The sequence below is a fragment of the Sorex fumeus genome, unplaced genomic scaffold (assembly GCF_029834395.1).
Source record: "Sorex fumeus unplaced genomic scaffold, SorFum_2.1 ptg000122l, whole genome shotgun sequence".
Classification (NCBI taxonomy): domain Eukaryota; kingdom Metazoa; phylum Chordata; class Mammalia; order Eulipotyphla; family Soricidae; genus Sorex; species Sorex fumeus.
In genome coordinates this window covers 59,979,064-59,996,851 of record NW_026606179.1, presented here as the reverse complement: position 1 = coordinate 59,996,851, position 17,788 = coordinate 59,979,064, and the positions used below count along the sequence as shown (strand labels likewise).

The following is a 17,788-nucleotide window of genomic DNA, read 5'->3' as shown; positions in this document are numbered from 1 at the left end:
GTCACACACACACCCCAAAGCTTCCACCAATTGGAAAGCTCCTCCAGCCTTACTGTCCCGATAAAAATACCAAATGCCCTGAACACACACCATGACCTCCTGGCACCTGTATCGCAAACCATAATGCATAAAAGGAGAGAGAGAGAGAGAGAGAGAGAGAGAGAGAGAGAAAGTGGGGGTGGGGTGAGGGGTTAGGGGATGGTGGTGGGAAATGTACCCTGGTGGAGGGATGGGTGTCGGATCATTGTATGCTGAAACCCAATTATGAACAGCTTTGTAATGGTCTATCTCACAGATATTCAATTTAAAAAAATTTTTAAAAGCAATACAAAACAAATTATTTTGGTTCTGTTTTGGGGGCAGGGTTTGGGGTTTGGGATGGAAACATTCGAAATATGGTGGTAGAAAGGTATAATGGTGGTGGGCTTGGTGTTGGAATATTAAATGTAATCAAATATTGTGAACTACTTTATTTTTTTTTTTGGCTTTTTGGGTCACACCCAGCGATGCACAGGGGTTACTCCTGGCTTTGCACTCAGGAATCACTCCTGGCGGTGCTCAGGGTACCGTGTGGGATGCTGGGATTCGAACCCGGGTTGGCTGCATGCAAGGCAAACGCCTTACCCGCTGTGCTATCACTTCAGCCCCCGTGAACTACTTTAAACACCGTCCTGTGACACTGTCCTCCCGTTGTTCATCGATTTGCTCGAGCAGGCCCCGTAACATCTCCATCGTGAGACTTGTTGTTACTGTGTTTGGCATATCGAATACATCACGGGGAGCTTGCCAGGCTCTGCCGTGCGGGCGAGATACTCTCAGTAGCTTGCCGGGCTCTCCGAGAGGGGCAGAGGAATCGAACCTGGGTCGGCCGCGTGCCAGGCAAACAAACGCCCTACCCGCTGTGCTATCTAGAGAGGGACCAATGCCAGGCGCTGAGTCTGGAGCCGCTGCTCCCTCCCAGGCCGTGAAGATCCCCCGGGGATGATGAGTCAGATTAAGACAACAGACACAGTCCTAAAGGTCTGTAGAGCGGCTCAAGGGCCTGAGCACATGTTTGTATGTGGGAGCTCTGGGTTCAACCCCATGATCCCCCACGCACTGTGGATGGGGGCCCCCATTCCCCCAAAATACAACAATTAACAATATATATCTTAGACTGTGTTTTGGTTTAGGGGCCACACCTAGTGGCGTTCAGGGGCCACTCCTGGCGGGGCTCAGGAGCCGTAAGTGGGGCTGGGGATTAACTCCAGGAAGTGCCTCACTCACTGCACTAGGTCCCTGGCCCGGGGCACTCCACCTCAAATAAGTGACTTTATGGTATAAAATATGCCGGTGTAGTTAAGACGGGCTGGAGACAGCGCCTTCCCGGGATGCTGTCTGCGCCCACCCCACCCCTGGGAAGAAGCTGCTGCCCTGGGGGAGATTCTGGAATCACTCACTGATTTTTTTTTTAAAGGCAGCTATAAATGGGTCATTCATGCGTGAAAGGGCCACAGAAAACATTTAAGTGCTGGAAAAAAAGACACCAGAAGGATTTCGGGGGCTGGGGGAAGGGCTGGTGTGGGCCTGTGGGTCTGTCTCTTTCTCTCCTTCCTCCCAGAACATTCCGAATGTTCCACAATGAACACAAAGGATTTGTTCTTTGGGCGTGGGGGGCACGGGCAGTGCCCAGGGAGCCATGGGGCATTGGTGCCGCAGAGACAAGGCATGTGCCACGGCCCTGAACACACGCCCAGAGAACCCCCCAGCACGCCCCCATCAGAACCGGGACCCCCAGACACAACCAGCCTCTGGAAGCAGAGAACCCCCAGATCGCCTCTTCTCCTTCCTGCCCTTTGTCCACCCACACTGGCGTCCAGCTCCTCATCTGAAGTGGCCCCCGTGGCTTGATCCGCAAACACGCTGGCCCTCTGGCCCTCCCGCAGCTCCTGAAGGTCCGCTCCTCCAGGAAGCCCGCCCTGACGGCAGGGAGGAGGGAAGGCTGCCCCTTGGCTGCACCCTCACAGACTCCCACACTCCCTGGGTTCGACGTGTCCAAGGAAACCCTTGGCCTTTTCACTTGGAGTCGCCCTCCAGAGACTGTTTCCTGTGTGCCTCTCAGCTGTGTGGGAGGGCTTGGGGGGGCTCCAATCCCAACCCCCGGAAGTTGGCGTGCAGGGGCAGCTGGGGGAGGGGACATTCAGTCTGCTGACCACTAGGGGGGTGACCCAGGGGGTTCTGCGGTCTGCCCAGCGGGTCGGCCCCAACCGACAATGCCGGAGGTGCTCAGAGCTGGGGGGAGGGGGTGTCCGTTTGTCCTGAGTCTCTCCCTCCCGCTCCCGTATCTGCTCGAGCCTTAGTTGCCTCTGACAGCCCCCAGCAGGGGGGGAGGGGTGTTCCTGCCGTCGGTCAGGGCGAGGGCCCTTGGGAGACGCTGGAGCCCTCGCCCCACCACGCACACAGGCAGCAGAGTGGGCTGGCACAAGGGCACAGAGGAGCTGGACACAGGGGCCCCTTCCGGGAAGCCTGTGTGGGAACCTGCGCGCGGCCGCCCAGGCCCTTGGGTGCCCGTGAAACCGAGGGCGTCGCTCTGCCAGGCCCCTGGGCTCGTGTCTCCTCTGTCGCCTCCGACCGGGTAAACAGGCTGCAGCTGCCCTGCCCGTCCCGTGGCGTTGCCCCCTGCCCAGACCGTCCCAAGGCCTGTTTATCAATTGGGTTGAGCGGCGCGGGGGTGGCGGAGGCTGTGAGTGCCGCCCTCTGCTCAAATATTTAAAGTAGATGGTGAGCAGGTGAGGGCAGGCCGCTCCCGCAGACCTGCCGGGCACCGCCTCAGTGTCACCTAGTCCCAGGCCACAGGAACGGAGAGCCCCGGACTCTGACAGGAGGGCAGGGGCCTGGGGCTGGGGGCCTGTGCCGTGGGGCCCAGCCAAGAGGGAGCAGGTGCAGCTGGGCACAGCGGACACAGGGGGGCAGACGGAGTGGGCAGCCGGGGACAGGGACAGCGGCTGGGTTGTTGGTGGACTGCCACTGGGTCCCCCGGGAGCTGTCAGATCATCGCCCAGAGTCCCGTCCCCTGCCTTTCCTTCCGTACCGCCCAGGGTCCAACTCAAGGCCTCACGTACCCCAGGCCAGAGCTCGATCATGGAGCGATGTCCCGGCCCCTAGAGAGCTCAGGGTGCTGAATCCCCGTGTCGGCCACGCACGCGTTCATCTGGCTCTAGATCCTGGGGCCTGAGGGAGCCTGGTGGCCCTGCGGACTGCGGACAGGACAGAGCTGTGGCTGAGGCAGCCAGCACGGGACAGCGTGGACAGGTCTCCCGGGAGTCCTGCGAGGCCACCGCTCACCCCCCGGCACCTGCAACATGTCACTCCTCCAAGAACAGCTTTCTGAGGTGTCGGAATGTCAGCTGCTGGGACTTCCGGGCCGTGGGAGGGCAGTGGGCGGGAGGGAGGAGCCGTGACAAAAACACCTTGACGGGTCCTGTGACAACTTCTCATCCCCGATCTTGACTGTGACGGCGGGAGGGGGAAGTCAGGGGGCGAGACGCAGAGACACAGACGCGCGTGAAACCTGAGTGCCCGGGGAGGGGCGGGAACGGGGCCTGAGTGAGGCCTGGGTTGCCGCCAGCCTCCAGGCTTCTCTGGGCAGGATGTCGCCTCGGGGACACGGTCAGCTGCCCGGGCCCCCTCTGTGCTCGCTCTTAGACCCGCACGGGAATCCGCGACTCCTCCGCTCGGCTGAGCCCTGACCCCCAAGCCTGCGCCACAGAGGAAACGGGGTCTGACTTCATCAAACTGTGGGGCACAGCCAAGGCCGTCTCCTCTGGGTGCTCCCAGCCTGTCACCGGCTTGCTCCAGGCCTTGAGGCACATCCCTGAACCTCCAGGGCAGGGGCAGGGGGTTGGGGGAACAGGGAGTCTCTCGCCCAGGCCACAGTGGGGACACTCAGCTGTCGCTGTGTCTCCCTGTGCTCAGAGAGCACCCCGCGGGCTTCCTGCCCCTCCCCCAGGCACCCCTCTCCTGGCAGCACTCTGCTGGGGACCCCCTTCCACCTACACACTGGTTCCCAGCACCCCACAGCAGCCTGGGCCGGGGCATCCTCTAGACCCAGCCATGAGCCCCTTCCTGCCAAGAGTGAGTCCCACAGCCCCTCCTGGTGACTGTCCGTGCCTGACCAGCCCCCTCTGCCACTCTCCAAAGTTCAGCGGGAAGAAAGCAGAGACTTTCCAGGATCTTTTGGGGATTTGTTGTCTCATGACCATGCCTGGCAGTGCTCAGGGCTGGCTCCTGGCTCTGTGCTCAGGGATCACTCCCGGTGGGCTCTGGGAACCGCAGGTGGTGCCAGGAACCAAACCCAGATCAACTGTGTGCACGGCGAGTGCCCCACCTGCTGTATGATCGATCTCCCAGACCCCGACTTTCAAGTTTGTTTTGTTTGTTTTGGGGCCACACCTGGTGATACTCAAGGGTTACTTCGGGCTCTGCGCTCAGGAATCGTTCCTGGCAGTGCGCGGGGGACTGTATGGGGTGCCGGGGGTCGAACCGGGGTCGGCCACACGCCCTCCCTTCTGTACTATCTCCCCGACTCCGACTTCCAGGTTTCACATGCATTCCAGTGCTGTTCCTTGTGCAGGCAGATGGAGAAGGCCCCGGCCACGTGCCTCTCTGTGAGACATGGAGAGAGAGGAGGGCTCCCCTTGCCCCCGAGTCCACACACGGATGGGGAAGTCGGGCCGGGAGGGGATGGAGGAACAGGATAGATATTTCCCGACAGGCCGTGCATGTTCCAAGAACAACATGATATCAGGAGTGTCTGACTCACGTTCTTTATAACGAGGAAGACGGTCTCTGAGGCGCTGATCAGGACAAGCGAACTCACAACATCAGAAAGGAAATACACGGGGCTGGAGAGATAGCACAGCGGGTAGGGCGTTTGCCTTGCACGCGGCCGACCCGGGTTCGATTCCCAGCATCCCATATGGTCCTCTGAGCACCGCCAGGAGTAACTCCTGAGTGCAGAGCCAGGAGTAACCCCTGTGCATCACCGGGTGTGACCCAAAAAGAAAAAAAAAAAAGAAAGGAAATACACTAAGGAGCTCCTTCCTCTGGCCGCGATGCTCTGGGGCCGTTTCTCCCAGGGCCTCAGCTCCTCAGGGCCTCGGAGCCGGTGGGGACCCCGTCCTGCTCCTCCTGAGAAGGGACCTGCTCCCTGGCAGCCCCATGCGCGTCCGGGACAAACAGCCCATGGAGGTCCAGGTGCAGTTCCGCGTCCACAGAGGCGCGAGCCAATTCCGTGAAACTTTTAGCATCCAGGATGAGCAGGAACGGCAGCTTCTGGGGGTCGGTGGAGATGACAGTGGACAGGACCACTCCTGGGGGGGGGGGGAAAGTGGAAGGTGCATGAGCCTTGGTACCTCTCCCGCTCGAGGGCTCTGGCAAAGCATCAGTTCAGCACAGGAGGGAGCACGAGCAGAGGGAGGGCCAGGCGGGGACGAGGGACTGGGGGACCGTCCTCTGTGCTTGGTGGTGGCCCTGTGAACCTGACAGCACTTCGTGACTAAAGCAGGTGCAAAAAGTGACTCTCCGTATCCTGAGGAAGCAGCTTCTCGGGGGAACCTGCTTTGAGCTGACCCTTGGCTATGGACGCCCCTTGGCTGGGCACCCAGAGAGCTTGTGAGTGAGCCCCAGGCTCCCTGGCATGTGGGGGTCCATGAGTGTACCCCGGGCTCCCTTACAGGATGGAGGCGAACCCCCATCCCACCTCCCGGGGCTCTGAGTGGGGGGCACACGTGCCCCCGCTCCAACCCCCACTGCAGGGGCACTGGGCGTGGGGACGGGCCCCAGGGATGGAACTTTGGGCCTCAGCTTCTCCTCGGGTGCTCTGGAGAAAGGAGGGGACTCCTACACACCTGTTCGCTGGGAACCAGCCTGAGACCCCTCCTGGGAGTGACCCCTGCAGGCTGGGCTCTGTTGGACTGGCCAGTGGCCGCTTCCCCTGAGCTGCAGGCGACCCCACCGCCCTGCACCCTGGGCGCTGGGCAGGCAGCTCTGCAGGGAAAGGCCCAGGCTGGTGTGGACACGGGGCTGCATGTCCCCAGGGTCCCTGCCAGGGCCACCTGCTCAGGATCCCAAGCGGCCACTGAGGGAGAGTGTGGAGTTGTGCAGACTCCAGGGTGCTGTCAGTTGCAGGGATGCCTGGCTCGCCTCTGGGAAGTGACCCCTGGGTCCAGCCTTCAAAAGCGTCTCTCTTGACCTCGCTGGGGGCACGCATCTATGCGTCGAGGGCCATCGCGGCCTCCTGCCGGTCAGCCAAGTCTCCGGGACAGATCCCAGACATGTGAGCAGGCCGGCCAGACAACTGTCGGGAGACGTGGGGGGTCCGAGAGCCCCAGGCCATGGACACCCCCCAGCGCTGGCCCCATGCACGTTTCTCTGGCCTCCGTTCACTATGCTGGACCTTGGCCAGGAGGAGGGGTGTCTGGTGTGTTGGGGCCTGCTATGGAAACTGAGGCCGACCACAGGGCCCAACCCCACAGGCTCTGGCAGCTGTGGGTAAGCCCGGGGGACTGCAGCGAGCTCACCCTCCCGACTCTTACCATCATCCTCGGCCTGGGCGCCGGGTGCGGCCACAAACACCGGCTCGGCTGGCCAACAGTGCTCCTCTTCCCACTTCAAGGATGACTTAGAGAGAACGTCGAATTTCACAATCTGTGTCCGAAGGGGAGAGATGCAAAATCAGGGGGCTTCTCTGCCACGGAGAATGGACACCAGGATTCCCGGAGAGGGGCTGAGGCCTTCAGGGGAAGACCCCAAGCGACATCTGCCTCTTGGGGTTGCAAGAAAAGTGATCACTTCAACCGTCCCCAAAACACCACTGGGGGCTGGAGCGATAGCACAGCGGGTAGGGCGTTTGCTTGGCACGCAGCTGACCCAGGTTCGATTCCCAGCATCCCATATGGTCCCCCGAGCACCGCCAGGAGTGATTCTCGAGTGCAGAGCCAGGAGTAACCCCTGTGCATCGCCGGGTGTGACCCAAAAAGAAATAAAAACAAAAACAAAACAAAAAACACAGGGGAGTCCTGGGACCCGAGAGGTCCCCAGCACTGGCAGGTACCTAAGTACTACCAGGAGAGACTGGGAACACCAAGTTGGGAGAGCCCCCCTCTCCCCAGGGTATGGCCCCCTGCCACAAGAAATCACAGCATCAAAGATACACCAGGCCATTCTTGGGTGTTAGTCTCCTATTTTGTTACTTTATGTTCCCCAGATGAAGGCAATCTTTCTATGTCTATCCCTCTCTTTCTGACTCATTTCGCTTAACATGATACTTTCCATGTAGTACATGGGAAATTTACCACTGATACCACTTGTATGTAAATTTCATGACTTCATCTTTTCTAACCGCTACATAGTACCAGGAAATTTGCTCCATGGCTTGGAGGCCAGCCACACGGGAAATGGGCACTGGTGGAGGGATGGGTGTTTGATCATTGTATAATTGAAACCCAAGCACAAAATATGTAAGTCTACAACTGTACTTCATGATGTCTCACTAATAAAAATTAAAGAAAAAAAAAAAGATACACCAGGCCTCCTGCCACCCCTGACTCCCACAGGGAAAGCCCCACCCAGCTGCAGGGACCAGATGACACTTTTGTCTGTGTAGGATAAACCCTGCAGAAGCCTAAGGTTTTCCATGATTCCTTCGCTGCTTCCAACGTCCCCAGACCGCTCCTAATCTCTACAGGCCCGTTTCCCTTCAGGGCGTGGGATTAGCAGGGCGTCACTTGGGGCGTGGGCCCGTGTGGGAACCTTGATTTTATGGCCTGGTACATTTGTGCATCGTTTGCAAGAAAAAGGGAATCACTCCCTTTTCTTCTCTGAGAAAAAAAATTGAAGCCACGGAGGAGGAGAGCATGTGCAGGGCTTAGAAGGGGACCGGCTGTGGACAGAGGCAGCCCAGCCACGCAGGGACTGTCCATACCTGGTGTGGGACGGGGGTCCACTGGACCTTGGCGGCATAGACATATCGATAGGGCTTCCCATTGTGAGCATAATTGATCTGCGGCAGCTCCAAGCCTAGAGGGAGGAAAGGTGCTACTGAGGAAGCCCCTGGCGCCGGCTACCCCCCCACCAATGCCAGGTTCAGTGGGTCCCCCCCCGCCCTGTTCCATGACACCAGCCTCAACTCGGGAACCCCGCACTGGCCCCGGCCTTGGAGTGGACCCAAGGGGGTTAGGTCAGGAGGGAGGGAGGGGCCTCTGGCAATCACCCCGGCTCTATTACAAGGCTCAGGAGCCAAGAAGAGAGATCTCGGTTTTTAAGTGCACAAACATTTTTAATTGCCTGAGATAGAAATCAAAGCGAATGGCATGATTAAAATCAGAGGATAGTGCAGTTTTTTTTAAAAAAGCTTTTCTACAAAGGACACCTGTGTGCAGCTTACAGGTGTGTGGGTGGAAGAAGAAAGTTCTGAAGCAACGGAAAGGAGTGGCAGTGGGGAACAGAGAAGGAAACCCGGCCAGTTCCCATGGTAACGGGATGTGAAAATTAGCAAGTTTCCTGAACCCGGCCCGTAACCCGGGGAGAACGTCCAGATCTGAAGATTAAGTTGGTAAAATGTTGGTTCCAGAGTTATCTCGACGGTGTTACAAGTGAAAAGGATTAAAACTCATAGTTTACGTTTTATGGTACACTCTGTTTTAATGGGAGGTCCCTGTTCTAATTACATAATCCTAAATTTCCTACAGTTTTGCCCAAGTAAGTGCATATGTGCGGACATAAGCCTGTTATGTCCGATTGAGTGTCCGGCTATGAAGCAGAAGTGTCCCCTCCTGAAACAACCCAGGTAGCTGGGCTCAGAGGCTGGAGGAAATATATATCGCCTGGAGGGAGGAGGAGAGCCAGGAGTCTGCAGCTCCCGTGGGTACCAGGCTGGTGGGCGGGGAGGGGACGCCACTCAGAACAGAGGGGCACCAGGGAGTCACTGGCAGATTTTCAGACGGTTCCTGGTGATTCTGCAGAGTGACCACCTGGGTACTCGACATCAGAAAACATGACCCCTCTCAGGAGTGCAAGACCCTCGGGGTCCCCCTCGGCCGTCTCCCCCTGCAAACAGTCAACTCTGGCACTTGGTTGAGCCACATGTGATCCACCCCCCGGGATTCTGCAAAGTCACACTTAGCGGTGCTCGGGGCTTACTCCTGGCTCTGAACTAGGGAATGACTCAAGGGACCATAGTTGGTGCAAGGGAAGGAACTGGGGTCGGTTGTGTGTGAGATGAGTGTCCCACCCACTGTCCTTTCTCCCCAGTGCCAGCACATCTGTCAGTGGCCAAAGTGCCCCTTAGGGCAGGAGAGAAGCTCATGGCCGCGGACACGTGTGCGCTATGCCCGGCACTGCGTGGAGAAACCCCCCTGAGCGGCTCTCAGCCCAGTGCGTGAGCAGCGCCACGAGCCCCAGGTATGGCGACCACAGCAAAGGGAAGGAGAGCAGGGAAGACGAACGTCCCCAGAGCTCTTGGTGGCGACCTCCTGAGAGCCTTCCTCTGTGTCCCCGGGAGAGACGCCTGCGCGTGCGGCCTTGTGAGCGTCTGATAGGGACTGTCATGTTGGCTTCCCCGCCTGCCCGGCCTGGGCCCTTGTACCTTCACACAGCGCCTCTGGCTGGCAGTAGACGCGGCTGCCTTTCTCCTTTAGCGCCTTCACGGTGGTGGACGACAGAGTGACTAGGTTGGAGCCCACGGCTGCACTCTGGGTCGGTTCAGAAGAAAATAAAGAAAAATGCATCATCGGGGTCCACCTGTGTCTCCCTGAGACCCTTCCCCAAAGGGCTGGGCACCTGTCAGCTGTCCCTGCCTCCCAGGAGCCCCGGGAAACCGCCCTCTCTTATTGGTGTTCTTCGCAGCTAAAGGTGAGGATATAAAAGGAGAGAGACAGGGGCTGGAGTGATAGCACAGCGGTAGGGCGTTTGCCTTGCACGCGGCCAACCCGGGTTCAATTCCCAGCATCCCATATGGTTCCCCGAGCACCGCCAGGAGTAATTCCTGAGTGAAGAGCCAGGAGGAACCTCTGTGCATCGCCAGGTGTGACCCAGAAAGTAAAAAAAAAATAGGAGAGAGAGAGAGAGAGAGGAAAGAAGGGAGAAGAGAAAAGAGAGAGAAGAGGGAAACTGCCACAGAGGCAGGCTGCGGGTCAGTAGGAGGGAAACTGAGGACATTGGTGCTGGGAAATGTGCACGGTGGAGGGATGGGTGTTGGAACATTGTATGACTGAAACCCAACCATGAACAATTTAACAGTGGATGCCACATGATTAATTTAAAAGAAAGAGGGGAGGGGCTGGAGTGATAGCACAGCGGGGAGGGCATTTGCCTTGCACGCGGCCTGATCCAAGTTCGATTCCCAGCATCCCATATGGTCCCCCGAGCATGGCCAGGAGTTAATTCCTGAGTGCATGAACCAGGAGTAAACCCTGTGCATCACTGGGTGTGACCCAGTAAATAAATCAGTCACAGTCCTCCCGTTGTTCATCGATTTTCTCGAGCGGGTCCAGTAACGTCTCTATCGTGAGACTTGTTACTGTGTCTGGCATATCGAATACGTCACGGGGAGCTTGCCAGGCTCTGCCGTGCGGGCGAGATACTCTCAGTAGCTTGCCGGGCTCTCCGAGAGGGGCGGAGGAATCGAACTCGGGTCGGCCATGTTGGCTGCGTGCAAGGCAAACGCCCTACCGCTGTGCTATCGCTCCAGCCCCAATAAGTAAATAAAAGAAATAAAAGAAAAGGAAGAGGGGAAATACGTGACGCTTAATTCAGTACAAAGAGCACGGTCTGAGAGAGCATAGCTAGGGGAACGTAGCACAAATGTATCACGATGGGCCCTAAACCCTGCGTCTGGGGTTTTGTCGGAGGGGGACTGGTGGGGTTCCATCCAGCGGTGCTTGGGGACCATGCCCGGTGCGGGGGCTGGCATGTACTGGCCGCAGGGAGGGTGGGCGCCTTCGCCGTAGGCATCTCTCTGGCCTTCCTCTGCTCCATGACTCCTCCGCCTCCCTCCAGGCGAGGTGAGTGTGCTGGTGAACACCTTCCCCCCTGCAGACACTGGCTGGTGCCCCTGCGCGGGGCGGCACCCCTCCTTCGAAGGATGCTCGTGAAGAGTCCGTAATGACACGGCCGTGCTCACCACCCAGCACTCAGGGCCAAGGGCAGCCCAGGAAATTGCACACGCCGGCGTGCGCGGCCCTGTGAGGAGCGATTCCCATCAGCGAGGGCCTGGGCGGGCCAGCCGCCTAATGGACGCTCACGCCTTCCTCCAGGGTCAGCAGGTTTTTCTAATGAAAACACATCCCGATTGGAAAGAAAACACTGGGAAGGAAATGACTTGGGATGGTGGGACTCTCTCTCCCCCGGCCGCCTGGCCCTGTGCAGGGCCTCACCGTGGCCCGCGTGACCCAGAGAGGGGGTTCGGGAGTCCCCCGCCTAAAGGCCAGCGAGCAACTGTCCCACTCCAGGCCTCTCCAGTCTCTGTGGTTCGGTCGCTCATTGGTGGGAGGAGGAAGAGCGGAGGCTGTAGGCCGGATTGACGGTGCGTGGACGCAGAATGTGCCACACACCAGTCCTGTCCACGGGCGCGGGCAGCAGCAAGTGCCGGCAGAATGCCCTTGGCACCACTGCGGTGACGGTGTTGATCACTCCCACGGGGGTCAGTTCAGGTTCGGGACGGAACTCCCAGGAGACCTCGAGGCCCAGCCTTCCCCGAGCCCCTGGGGAATGCCAACCTGCCCAGTCCCCCCTAGAAACGCTCCTTTGCCCGTTTTCCTGTGGCCCTTCCTGCTGAACGGCAGGAGCTCCTGGTCGGGAAGGGGTGAGGGTGGGAATTTACTAAATCCAGCTGCGGGGACCCTACTGCAGCCCTCTGTGTACAGAAGAGGCCTTCTGCAAGGCCCAGAGACAGTGCTGCACAGAGAAACAGCCCCTGGGCCAGCCCTTGGCTCCACAGCTCTGCTCAGACACCAGAGACTGGCAGCCAAGGCGAAGGCAGGTGCAAAGGCCCTGAGGCTAGCACCTTCCACCCCGCAGGACTGCGGCATCAGCCCCTTCATGAGTAGCTCAGTCTGCAGCGGCTGCCAGGCCCATCCGGACTTGGAATCCTTTCCCTACTGGAGCCGCCTCCTCCCCGTCATCTTATTTCTCCTTCTCATGACCAGGCCCAGAGCTTGGCTAGGGCACGGCGCTGAGTCAGCGGCCCGGACAGACTTGCACGACGAACGCTTGAACACACCGCTCGACAATCTTTCCCTCCGACCATCCAGGGGCCAAAGCGGTGGTCTGCGGGGTCATGGTGCTAGGCGGCGGGCGGTGGCCGGCAGGACGGGAATGCTGGAGGCACGGGGACGGGACAGGCCTTCCCTGCACGTCCTGGGCTTGGTTCTCAGGTAGCTCATCTGCAGAGCCTGGAAACTGGTCGGACTGGTTGAGGGATAAGCCGTGAATTTTTCCACACGCAGCAGCAGTCAGAGAACATGACTCAGCTGCTTCCCTGGGCCAACACGCTCGGCCTGGGGGAGAAAGCGCTGCTCAGGCCTCCCTCAGGCCGGCCTGCAGTTCCCAAACCAAGAAGCGGCCACCCCCGGCCGCTGCCCCGGCACGGGCTCGGAGTCAGGTGTGACCTCCGGCTCGCCGAGTGAACCAAATGCAGGTCCTTGATGCACCTGAGTTTGCTTCTGGTTTGTCGAATGGGTGGGTTTCTGCCCCGGGTGTAGGGGGCAGAGGTGAATTTGCTTTGACCCGGACCTGAGGGTCATTCGGGGGCTGCATCAACCGTCAGTGTCGAAACTCCTGGTGCAGGGCCAGGCCCACTGGACAACAGAGCTGGCCAGAGGCGCTGCCTGTCCCAGCTCAGATCCCACAGATGGTTCTGCACCGTTGGCAGCCAATCTCTCCCTCATCCATCATGGGGAGATGGAAGAACTGAGGGGCCAGAGAGATAGCCCCTCTCACAGAGGAGAGGGTGTCTGCCTTGCACGCGGCTGGCTCGGGTTCGATTCCCCTGAGCCTCTCCAGGAGTGATCCCCTAATGCAGAGTCAGGAGTCAGCTCTGAGCGTGTCCAGATGTGACCCAAAAACGGGAAGGAAGGAAGGAAGGAAGGAAGGAAGGAAGGAAGGAAAGAAAGAAGGGAGGGAGGGAGAGAGGGAGGGAGGGAGGGAAGGAGGGAGGGAAGGAAGGAAGGTGGAAGGAAGGAAGGAAGGAAGGGAGGGAGAGAGGGAGGGAGGAAGAAAGAAAGGAAGAAATGAAGGAAGGAAGGAAGGAAAGAAGGGAGGGAGGGAGGGAGAGAGGGAGGGAGGGAGGGAAGGTGGAAGGAAGGAAGGGAGGGAGGGAGGAACGGGAGAAAGGAGGGAAGGAAGTCAGAGGGTGGGGGCCAGAGAGATAGCACAGTGGGTAGGGCACTGGTCTTGCATGCACCTGCCCCAGGTTTGGTCCCCAGCATCCCATATATTCCCTGAAACACCGCCAGGACTAATTCCTTGGCGCAGGTGTATCCCCTGAGCATGACCAGATGGGGTCCAAAACCTGAAAAACCACCCCCCACCTCAGAGAGGGTGTGTGTGAGCAGCACGTGAAGCGTCTCACAGCCCCTCAGACCCACAGGCCCCAGGATGAGCGAGAGCGAGGCCCCAGCCCCAATCTAAACGTTCTCAGCAAATCGTCCTCTACCTTCCTGGCCCCTAGAGCCTCACAGCTGTGGCCCTGCCCAAGGTGGCCCCTCTGGGTCCCCGTGGCTCTTCCAAGTCACATGGCCACAGCAGGGGGACCACAGAGACCAGCCCCGGGCAGCAGCTCCGTGAGTCTGTGCTGGCCCTGGGCGAGAGGAATGTCCCCCATCTCTGTGACCCCTCTGCCCCCCGCCTAGGGGCCCCGCCACTTTGAGGGCCCGGGACGGTCACACCCAGGCCAGCCAGCCTCGAGGAAGCCAGAGGCAGACCCGGGAGCAGGCGCCGGGCGGTCGCAGCAGGGAACACAGGGGACCCCAGGGTTTATAGGGGAGGTGGGACAGGCGCCCTTTGGGGCGAGCCCCTGGCTTGGGAACTCCCCATGCTGTGGGCAAGGAACGCTGCTGGACGCCACCGCGCGGGCCCTTCAAAGTGCCCAGGGCAGGGGCCCGGCTGGGGCCGCCAAGCAGGAAAGGCCACTTCACGCCGCGCCCAGCAGGGGTGAGTGCCAGAAGGTTCCTGTGGAGGCGAGACCAGACCGAAGCAGCCAAGCGCCTCTTCTCCGTCCCAGGGGCCTCTCCCGGGGCCCCTCCTGCCCCCAGCAAGGTGCCTTGTGACCCCACCCGGAGGCACAAGGGGAGGGGGCGGGCAGCCCCCCTCTGCCCGCACCCCGGGCCGCTGCTGCCCTGCTGGTCCCTTCTCACAGACAGGCCTGGGTGCCAGCAGCCCTGGTGCCAGCCCACGGGGGCAGTTGGAGGGTCCAGCCTGGGGCCACCTGCAATGTCTCCCAGGCTCCATAGAAATGTTCCAGCTCTCAATGCAGACCGTCTGGGGCCAGGGCGGTCAGACAGCAGGGAGGGCACTGGACTCACACATGGCCGACCCCGGTTCAATTCCTTGTGGTTCCCTGAGCCCTGCCAAGAGTGATCCCTGAGGGCCGGAGCGATAGCACAGCGGGGAGGGCGTTTCCCTTGCACATGGCCGACACGGCCGACCCGAGTTTGATTCCTCCACCCTTCTTGGAGAGCCCAGCAAGCTACCGAGAGTATCTCGCCCGCACGGCAAAGCCTGGCAAGCTACTTGTGATAAATTCAATATGCCAGACACAGTAACAACAAGTCTCACAATGGAGACATTACTGGGCCCGCTCAAGCAAATCCATGAACAACGGGAGGACAGTGCTACAGTGCTATTTGTCTCATACACGGCCGACCCGGGTTCGATTTCCAGCAACCCATATGGTCCCCCGAGAACTGCCAGCAGTAATTCCAGAGTGCAGAGCCAGGAGTAAAAGTAATCCCTGAGCATCACCAGGTGTGACTCCCCCCCAAAAAAAGTGATGCCTGAGCACAGAGTTGGGAGTCAGCCCTCAGCACGGCCAAGCATGGCCCAAACCCCTCTGTGCACCCCAGAAAGACCTCGTGCACTTTACAAGCTCCGACTTCTCCCCGTTCGACGGAAACCCCCAAGATTTTAGCGAGGACCATTCTGACGGGTGCAGGGGGCACGGCGCAACATGTCTGGGTCCTGCTGCCCCTGGCCCCCCCACCAAGGACCAGGGAGAGAGGCTGTGTGGGGTCATCAGACCTCATGAGGCCAGGAGCACTGTGTCTCGCGGGGATGGAGCCTGGGACAGTGGGGACCAGAGCTGCCTCCTGAGCAGGAAGAGCAGGAAGCCCCTCCTGCTGGGCCCGTGGGAGGGGGAGAGCCGCACCCTCCAGATGGAGGAGCCCCTCAGCCCCGGGCCTGCCCGCTCACCTCCCCGTGCTGGACGCAGGGCGGGTGGCTGGAAAGTGAAGGCGGGTGAGGGTTTGAAGGGACAAAAAACGGCATTTAGGAAGCGTGGCCGCACCCCTCCTTCCCAGCCTGGCTCCTCTCGGCGAGTTTCAAAGCCAGCCTGGCTCTGCCGCAGCCCTTCAAAAGGCACGTTCAGCTTCTGAGCGCGGGTCCGAGGCGGCAAGGATAAAAGGCCGCGCAGCCCCGCGGTGGGTGTGTGGCCGTGGGCGGGAGCGCTTCCTCTCCGCGCCAGTGTCCTGCCACTGCGAGCCACCATGTCACACTGCCATCACGCCCTGGGACCCACCGCAACGCAGAAAATCTGCAGAGGCTGGAGTCAGGGGAGCCTGGGGGGGGGGGGGGGGCTCTGGGGGCCTTGGGAGATGCAGCCAGCCCCGAGGGTCCGGGCTACGGAGGGACCCACTTTATTCTCTTCAACTCTCTAGGCTGGGGGCGCTGTGGGTCCCACCCAGCAGGTGTGACTCTCAGGGGCTGCGCTGGGTCACTGGGTCAGCGGGGGACGGGGATGGGAGGCTCGACCCTGTGGCTGGCTTCTCTCTAGGACACGCCTTTTCCTCCCTGTGCTGTTCACTGCAGCTGGGAAGACAGCCCGGGAGACCCTTTGTCTGTCGGACCCAGTATCTTCACCACCTTCCCAACAACAACAACAACAGCAACAACAACAAAGTGTCAACAAGGTATTGGGCCTTGGCTAGAAAATCTGACTGGCCGGGCTCAATTTCCATGGTGCCCGCGTGTCTCTCTGGGCAGCATCTCTCTCTCTCTCTCTCTGTCTCTCTGTCTCTGTCTCTCTCTCTCTCTGTCTCTCTGTCTCTGTCTCTCTCTCTCTCTGTCTCTCTCTCTCTCTGTCTCTCTGTCTCTGTCTCTCTCTCTCCCTAGGCAGGGTCTGCCCCCTTCCCAGAGGTGTGGAGGGCCGGAGGTGGGCGGGGCCCAGGCTCTGCATGTGGGACACAGTTCCAGCCCAGATACCACGCGGCTCCTTGGGCACTGAGCTGCCTGGCAGCAGCGCCTGAGCACTGCTAGGTGTGGTCCAAAACCAACCAGCCGAGAAGAGGGATGTAGAGAGAATCTAAGTGGCAGGAGCAACAGTACAGCGGGGAGGGCGTTGGCCTTGCCCACGGCCGCCCGGGGTTCGATCCCAGGCATCCCGTATGGCTCCTCGAGCACCGCCAGGTGCAGTCAAGAGTAAGCTCTGACCACGACGCCCAATAGGAGAGAGGGAAGAAAAGGGAATGCCCTGCCAGAGAGGCAGGGGGGGATGGGGGGGATGGGGGGTGGGAGGGATGCTGGGACCCGCGGTGGTGGAGGATGGGCGCTGGTGGAGGGATGGGTACTCGATCATTGTATAACTGAAACCCAAGCACAAAAATTTGTAAGTCTGCAACTGTACCTCATGGTATCTCACTAATAAAAATTAAAAAAAAAAAAGAGTAAGCTCTGAGCATTTCCAGGAGTGAATCAAAAATCCCCAACCCCCCACAAAAAAAAACCCGTGAATCAAAGGAAAGGAAACACTCGTGTCAGCAGGAGATGACAGGAATGAACGCTGCAGGAGAGAGGGCCAGGGCTGGGGTCAGGCTCGGGGTTCAGATGCTGCCCCTTCAGCAGGGCGCGAAGCTGAGTTTCAACTGGGGAGCAGCAGTGGGTCTGGGGGGACTCCGGGGGGGTGGGTGGGGTCTGGCGGGGGCTCCCAGGGCGGGGTCCTGCCGTGGAGAGGGGGCAAATTCTGTTTCCAGAGGCAGGGCTGGAGCCCACTGGGGGTGCCCCAGACACACCCCCTCACCTCGCTGACCCTGGCTTTTCTTATCTGCCACAGGGGGCACAAGGCCCCGCCCCGCAGGCGGGGTGGGTCATTAAGTGAGGTAAGGAAGACAAAACGCTTAGCCAAGGACCTGGAACACAGAGAGCGCTTAGCAAAGAGGGGCCATCAGAATGTAATTGAGCTAAATTTGGTTTCATCGAGGCTAATTAAGCCATGAAGTCAGAGAGCTGGAGCCAGGGCCCTGCGGCTGCCTGCATGAGCCCAGCCGAGGCGGCCAGGGGGCCAAAAGGCACCTTCCATGCCCAAATGGGTGGCACCAGGCAGAAAGATGGGCACAGTGGGGCGGGCATTGGCTTTGCACTCAGCTGACCCGGGCTCGATCTCCGGACCCCCATAGGGTCCCCTGAGCTCACCAGGAGTGATCCCTGAGCACTGAGCCAGGAGTCAGCCCTGGGGACCACCGAGGGTGACTCCTCCCCACAGAAAATGAAGAGTTGGAGTGATAGTACAGTGGTGAGGGTGCTGCCTTGTATGTGACCG

General features: G+C 59.8%; 1 protein-coding gene across 1 annotated transcript in view; it reads right to left on the bottom strand.

Moving 5' to 3' along the window:
* Positions 1–4,799: 4,799 nt before the first annotated feature.
* The window catches only part of BCO1 (beta-carotene oxygenase 1), a 59,243-nt gene continuing 46,254 nt past the window's right edge, over positions 4,800–17,788 (bottom strand). The window contains exons 9-12 of the mRNA XM_056136734.1: positions 9,626–9,731; positions 7,964–8,058; positions 6,576–6,687; positions 4,800–5,351 (exon numbers count right to left, since the gene is read on the bottom strand). Coding sequence (XP_055992709.1) covers positions 5,122–5,351; positions 6,576–6,687; positions 7,964–8,058; positions 9,626–9,731 — 543 coding nt within the window. The 3' untranslated portion in view covers positions 4,800–5,121. The remainder of the gene's footprint in view (positions 5,352–6,575; positions 6,688–7,963; positions 8,059–9,625; positions 9,732–17,788) is intronic.